Here is a 7,611-nt window from a genome sequence, read left to right on the forward strand (position 1 = left end):
TTCTCAACAAAAACTTTGCAGGCCAGAAGGGATTGGCATGAAATATTCAACGTGATGAAAAGCAAGGATTTACAAGCAAAAGTACTCTACCCAGCAAAGCTATCATTTAGAATTGAAGGACAGATAAAGAGTTTCCTAGACAAGAAAAAGTTAAAGGAGTGCAATAACTCAAAACCAGTATTACAAGAAATATTGAAAGGACTTCTTTAAATAAGAAGAGGAAAAAAAAGGTAAAAAAATATAATAAAATGACAATAACTACGTATCTATTAACCGTTATTTTAATGTAGTTTGGTTAAATGCTCCAATAAGAAGACAGAGTTGCTGAATGGATAAGAAAACAAGGACCTCATAAACTCTGCCTACAAGAGACTCACTTCAGATCGAAAGATCACACAGACTGATAGTAAAGGGATGGAAAATATATTTCATGAAAATTGAAATGCAAAACAAACAAATAAAGAAACAAAACAAAACTGGTGTAGCAGTACTTATACCAGACAAAACAGACTTTAAAACAAAGGCTAGGGCCGGCCCGGTGGCTCAGGCGGTTAGAGCTCCATGCTCCTAACTCCGAAGGCTGCCAGTTCCATTCCCACATGGGCCAGTGGGCTCTCAACCACAAGATTGCCAGTTCAACTCCTCAAGTCCCGCAAGGGATGGTGGGCAGCGCCCCCTGCAACTAAGATTGAACACGGCACCTTGAGCTGAGTTGCCACTGAGTTCCCGAATAGCTCAGTTGGTTGGAGCGTGTCCTCTCAACCACAAGGCTGCCGGTTCGACTCCCGCAAGGGATGTTGGGCTGCGCCCCCTGCAACTAGCAACGGCAACTGGACCTGGAGCTGAGCTGCGCCCTCCACAACTAAGATTGAAAAGACAACAACTTGACTTGGATAAAAAAGTCCCGCAAGTACACACTGTTCCCCAATAAAGTCCTGTTCCCCTTCCCCAATAAAATCTTTTAAAAAAACAAACAACAACAAAAAACAAAAAACAAAGGCTATAGCAGGAGACAAAGAAGGACCCAGTAACTCCACTTCTGGGTATTTATCCAAAGAAACCCAGAACACTACTTGGAAGGGACATGTGAATCCATATGTTCACTGTAGCACTATTTATAAAGGAAAAAAACTCATAGATACAGAGAACATTTTGATGGTTGCCAGACAGGAGGGGGTCTGGGGGTTGGGTGAAAAAGGGGAAGGAATTAAGAAGTACAAATTAAATAGTCATGGGGATGTAAAGTATAGCATAAAGAATATGGTCAATAATGTTGTAACAAGTAAGTATGACATCAAATGGCTAATTTTTAGATTTATAAGGGTGATCACTCAGTAAGTAATATAAATGTCTAATCACTATGTTGTACTCCTGAAACTAATATAATATTGTATACGAACTGTAATTAAAAAATTATTTAAAAAACAAACAACAACAACAAGAAACTAATGCGACATTTTAACCTACAAAATTCCTACATATATTTGGGTCTGTTTTCATATTACCTATATTTGGATTTTTCTTTCTTCCATTGCTTTCTCTATGTATTAATATGGCAGCATTGCATCATTTTACTTATGGTAACTGAATAATTATAAGTGTTAATGCTCTTATGGTGCTTACTCTGTGCCAAGATCTATTCTAAATACATTACGTTTAATCGCCATGACAACCCCCGGTCATTACTATTATCCCCATTTTACTGACGAGTAAGTTGAGGCACAGCGTAATAGTACCATTGTGCCAGAGTTGACCCATCCAGGATTGACTTCAGGGACTCAGATTTTATGCTCTTCACCTCTGTGCTTTAATATATAATACGGCAAATCTCCTTTCATTGAAAATTTTCTTTAAAATCAATTTTGGAGGGTGTTGGGACACAAATAATTAATGCCTCTAGCCCTGTCCTCTCTGCACTGCAAATAGATACATCCAAATTTCTGATGGACATCTCTACTCAAATACAACAAAGATATGTTAAATACAACCTATCCCAAATTAGGTACATAGGAAGTCTCTGACTTCCTATGTTTCCTGATGTACATAGTGGTTTCATCTCACCCTCCTTCACCAAAGTTGTAAACATGGGACTTTTTTCTGCTCTCTCACCCCTACATCAATCCAATCCCCAAGTCTTACTGTCCCCTCTTAACCTTTTCCAGAATCTGGCTCTCTCCCTCCATCCACACTGCCACTGCATGAGACTGGCTCAAGCCTGGCCCACCTCCATCCTTTCCACCACAGACTGATGCATCTGCAAGACAGTGAGGTTGTCCCTTGGCTGCTTCACGTTGCTTCTGGGATCCAAGGCTCTTGGGTGTGATTTATAGTGTTCTCTATTCCTGCCTCCTCCAAAGCACTGAGCTGCTTACAGTCCCCAGAATGGTTTCCTCTGCTTGGAAAAACGGTGACTTCTACACCACCCTCACCACTTCCCTGGCTAACTCCTTTTATTCTTTGACACTTTCTGCCAATATCACTTCCTCTGGGAAGTCCTCCTTGATTACTCCTCCTTCTTCCCCAATGAGGTAACTTCCCCCTCTCCTGCCTTACCCACTGAGTTCCTTCACATCAGCGCTTCTGCTTTACCTACTAGTATCTCCAATCACAAGCCAGGCCCTAGAAAATGGGCATTCAACCAATGTTTGCTGAGCTGAGCTAACTTCCATCTGCTGTCTCCTTACTTTTTCAGGGTAGACCCTCTCCCCCACGAACCAAAATGTGAGCACTGATGAGATATGATTAAGTCAAGAGACAGAATTTGAAATGATCAGATTAGTGGAGAGGGGTTGGTCTGGAGCGGTGGTTCTCAACCTTGCTCACTCAAGACTCCACTGAGCAGACTGCTAACACTGCAGATTCCCACGTCCAGACGTCACCCCGCAGGGATTTCCATTTTTAACGGGCACCAGTGGTCATTCTGAGCAGGTGGGGTCTTAGAAACACCAAGTTGAGAAGCTTGGGAGAGAGCGGGGTCTTTGAGCACTTACCTTTGCTCCTCTTCCACTTGAGATAGACCGTCACTCCCAAAATTGCAATTTTGAGCACAGCGATGAACGGTGCCATGACGACCACAGCTTCCGTTCTCAGGGGCCAAGACCCTGAGCTCCTTTTGTCCCCAGAGACACTGAGGCTATCGGTGCTGGTGGTGGGGACGGCGGTGCTGGTGGGGTCTTGGGTGGTTTTCTTGGTGGCTGAAAAGACATGAGAAATAAACAAATTCTCCCCTGGAGGACTGGAGGTATCGGGGTGAAACTGTCACACCTTGTTCCCTAGTTTGGGGAATATTGGGGGTGGGTAGCAGCCCTCTGAAGCTCTCACACAGGGAGGGGAGTAACAAGGTGAAATGCTGAAGGCCGAGAATCCACATCACTCAGTTTAAATCCTGACTCTGCCACTGACCAGTGGTCTGACGTCAGAACCTCATTTTATCACTTAGAAATAGGGATAACTATAACACAGGTTAAAGACTTTTATTGTGGTAAAAGACACATAGCAAAACTCACCACTTTACACATATTTAAATGTACAGTTCAGTGGCATTAAGTACATTCACATGGTTGTACAACCCTCACCACTATCCATCCGCAGAAGTTTTTCATCTTCCCAAACTGAAACTGTGTCCCCACTAAACAACAACCCCCCATTCTGCCACCCCAGCCCTTCATAATGTCTAGTCTACTTTCTGTCTCTATCAATCTGCCTACTCTAGGGACCTCATCTAAGTAGAATCAAACTGTATTTTACCTTTCACAAGATTGTTTTTTAATGAATGAATAATCATGTGTAAAGCTCCTAGTGTGCACTGGAATGTGATTTTAAGGTTAAATGGATATTTAAATCCTAGAAAGAGCATGGTGGTCAAGATGGGCAGTGGTTTACCCAGGGAGAGAAGGGTGGGGCTCAAACAGTGTCCTTCCCAGCCGGGAGCAGTAATTCCTCACTGACATATTAATACTTTAGAATTACCAGTGCAAGTGATTACGAAAAGCATCCAACTTAGTTAATTGTTAGTTTTCTAAAAAAATTTTCTACAGACAACACGCCCACTCATTGGCTGCTCCTGGGAGACAGCCCCTCCCCCACTGCCCTGGAGACAGATAAACCCAGGTTCAAGTTCTGATGCCCACTGAGTAATTAGGAAGGTCTATTAATGCAACACACCCCATTGTTAAGTTAAAAATGGGTCAAAACAACAAGATGATCAAGTCAGTGGGTGAGGCTGATTGGCTCTTGGTTAAGAGAGGAGACTCTGGGGTTCAACTAGGTTCAAATCTCACCTGCATCACAAGAGCGACTTTGGGCAGGTGTTGAGGCTCTGCAGGCCTCAGTTTCCCCATCTGGAACAGCTAGATGATTGCAATACCTGCTGTTATTGTGGGGTTGTGCAGGTTAACTAGCGCGATGCATACCAAGGTGTCAGCCTGGTCGCATGCACAGTAAGCGGGAGCTGCTGTTATTGCTGCTACAGAGGGGCCTCTAACGACCAGGACAGGGGAGCAGGATCAGAGTGGAGAAGGGGACAACATAGGGCCTCCTGTGGGAGAGGTGGGGACTGGGGGGTCAGCGAGAGGCTAGGAGGGTAAGGAAGATGGAGACAGGAAGAGGGAGATGGCGAAGGGGAAGAAAGAGATGGGACCAGGGCAGGGAGCATTGGAGGCCATGTTTTGGGGAGCAGAGTGGGAGAAGGAAGCAGAGGGATTGGGAAAAAAGGTGATGGGGTGTTTCCAGGGAATCAGGGGCTCTTCAGGGAGTTGTTGGGACCTACTGTGTGTGCCAGGCTGAGCTCATGTCTGTGGGGAGGCACAGATATGGGAATAGCTGGGCAGGAGTAGCGGTTAGGGAGAGGAGTTTGAGAGAAGGGTCAGCAAGAGAGGGGCCTGGACCAGGCCTGGGGGATGAGGGCACCAGTGGCCTTTGAAGCCTCAGCCAGGGCAGCGGGACTCACCGGGGATGATGGTGAGGTTGGTCCCATGGATGGACTGCCACTCCTGCTTGCTATGATTCCGGGTGGTCAAGTGCACTCGGCAGAAGTATGAACCCTTGTCCTCCCTCCGCAGGTTAGAGATCTGGAGGGAGCCTCTCCTCCCGTCCTCTGTCCAGTTCAGGGAGAGCCGGTTCTCGAAATCCTTATGGATGAAAGGGGGGGTCGTGCTGTAGATGGTCTCTCCATGGAACTGTTTCCATCTCCAGGATATACTCACGCTGAGAACACTGGGTAACTCCCAGGGGTGACACAAGTAGAAGGGGATCTGGATGGAGCCACCTTCAGGGGCTGAGAGTTCCTTTGGTTGTTTTATTTCATAGAGAAACTGTGAATTGCACTTTGTTGAGCGACCTGAAGACGGGAGGGAGAGTAAGAAACCTCAAATTGGGGGTGGTGGTGGGTGGGGGACAAAGAGGTAGCCCTGACCAGGTGGCACCCTCACCCAAGGGAAGAAGTGTGACAGATGATAGGAATGGTCCTCTATCTGGGTGTCCTTCTCTCTAGACTAGGGGTTAGGGGAAGGGGTAGGGATGAGGGTCCCAGCACTGTGGAACCAGCCCTTTGCTTGTGGGGGATGGGAGGCCTGGCCGGCCACCCCAGCAGACCCCTTCTCCAGACACCCAGCATAAGCCCCTCCCGGGGGCTCCCCCATGGCCCTGGGCAGAGCCAGGACGGTCCTGGCCACTCACCAGCCTGCAGAGACGCCAGCAGCAGCAGCAGCAGCAGGGGCAGCAGCAGGGGCAGACCCATCGCCTTGCTCTCCTCCGGGGAGATGAGAAGACAAGCACAGACCTCCAGGCCAGAGGGAGGCCCCGCGGAGGGGCCAGCTCAGAAGTCTGGGCAGCAGGAGAGGGAAGATCAGGCTTGTTCAGAGGACAGAGGAAGGGGGGGAGCCTTCCCCAATTTGGTGCCCAGAGTGACCAGCACTTCCTGTATCAATCTGATTTCTTCTTCTATTGCAAAAGGGCCTCCCTTGTGGTCAGTGCAAAGGGAGCCACGATGTAGGTGTCCAGCCTCCATCTCCACACTGAAGGGTGTAATCCTGACCTTGGCTTGTTAGGGCCTTTCCTCTCCCACCTCAGCTCCCTGCCTCTGCCAGCGCCCTCCTCATCTTAGCAGTCAGTCTCCATCTCTCTCTGTCTCTCACTGTCTCTCCCTTTCTCCTCTTCTCTGAGTGTCTCTCAGCCCTCATCCCAGGGGGAGGGGCAGCAGCAGGACCAGCTCAGGCTCTTTCAGGAAAGGAAAGGCGGCCCTGAGTCTCTGCCCAGCTACAGCCCCTTAGAGGGAAGGAGGAGGGAGCCGCTGTGGTCAGATGCCCTCAGGCCCCATCCCCAGCACCAGGGGCACACAGCTTGCTCTTGGTCCCTCTCCCTCCCCTGCAGTCCCCAGAGTGAACCAGGCCTCCCGGGCCAGGTCTGTTCCCAGGGGCCGTCTCACACCCTCCCTGAGGTTAAGAAGTGAGGGTGGGCTCACACTCCCACCTCCCCAGAGAGTGGGGCTCCTGGAGGCCATGTCTCCACCCACGGGATCTGCAGGGCCCTCTGTCCTCTCCACTCTACAGATGTGAGACCAAAGCTCAGGAGGTTCAGCCCCAAGTCCATGACTCAAGTGACAGGTGCGGGACTCGAACTCCAGTCTGGCTGAGACCACAGAGCCTTCTGCTGCTTCTGGATGTTTCTGTCTGGTTGCTCCAGTTAATCTCTGGGCCTCAGCTTCTGAGTGCAGACCTGTGGGGGTGAGTCCCAGAGGCTGTGTTTCTGTAATGCTCCTAAGGTGATTCCATGAACAGCTGTTAGAGCCCTGGCTAATGCAGAGCCTTCCTTGGACTCAGGATGAAGACTCAGAGCAGTAATGATTCACCCCAGTGACAGTCCCTGGGACTGTCTCTCATGAGGGCACTGCCAGCCTGTGACTGGTGGTGGATGGGCTGAGAGATTGGGGGCTGGGACCATTGGTGACCTACAGGCTGGCTCCATAGGAGGCCCTGCCCACCCCTCTCCAGGATGAGGTGGGCACTGCCTACTGTGTAGACCGTGGGGTGGGAGACATGGTTTCATCAGAGGAAGTGGCCTTGATCTTATCTTCTAGAGGTGGATGCAGCAGACTGACTTCCTTTTTCCTTCTCTCAGTTCCTTCCCAATCCTAATAGTTTTCTTCTAAGCTTTTCCCACCGTCAGCCAGGCAGCCCCCGCCCTCTCTCTGTGTCTGCTTTTCTTACTCCTCCTCCCAGGCCCAAGAAGAGAGGTTGCAAATTTTCATGGAATCCTCTTATCTGAGTCAGGCCATAAACATGCATGGCCTCGTTTTCAGCTTTACAACATTCTGTAGTTGGTATGTCGTTATCTGCATTTTACCCTTGAGGAAACTGAGTCACAGAGCCTTGATGTCATGCAGTTCTCTGGGCTGTGAAAGATGCTTGAGTCAATTGGTAAGAGCTGGAAATGTGGACAGAAGAGAGAACAATGGACCCAGTGGCTTCGCATAGGACCCCAAAGGGTGGCCTTCCTGAGGGGTGAGTCCTGGGTTCTATGCCTGCCGTGCCCCAGTAACTGTGGGACCTGGCTGGATAGTCTCTTCTTTTCCAGGCTGCCAGGGGAGGGCGCTGGACCCCACCAGGGGTCATC

The 7,611-nt window shown here is 49.0% G+C and overlaps 1 protein-coding gene across 1 annotated transcript; it reads right to left on the reverse strand.

The window, feature by feature from the left end:
• Window positions 1-1,012: 1,012 nt before the first annotated feature.
• Window positions 1,013-6,359, reverse strand: LOC109439929 (paired immunoglobulin-like type 2 receptor beta). The gene is made up of 3 exons (XM_074329160.1): window positions 5,677-6,359; window positions 4,949-5,338; window positions 1,013-3,194 (listed from the first exon to the last, which is right to left on the reverse strand). Exons 1-3 carry the CDS (start codon window positions 5,735-5,737, stop codon window positions 2,899-2,901), a joined length of 747 nt encoding a protein of 248 aa, XP_074185261.1. The 5' UTR covers window positions 5,738-6,359; the 3' UTR covers window positions 1,013-2,898.
• Between the last annotated feature and the right edge of the window lie 1,252 nt (window positions 6,360-7,611).

Source organism: Rhinolophus sinicus, linkage group LG03 (genome assembly GCF_036562045.2).
Source record: "Rhinolophus sinicus isolate RSC01 linkage group LG03, ASM3656204v1, whole genome shotgun sequence".
Classification (NCBI taxonomy): domain Eukaryota; kingdom Metazoa; phylum Chordata; class Mammalia; order Chiroptera; family Rhinolophidae; genus Rhinolophus; species Rhinolophus sinicus.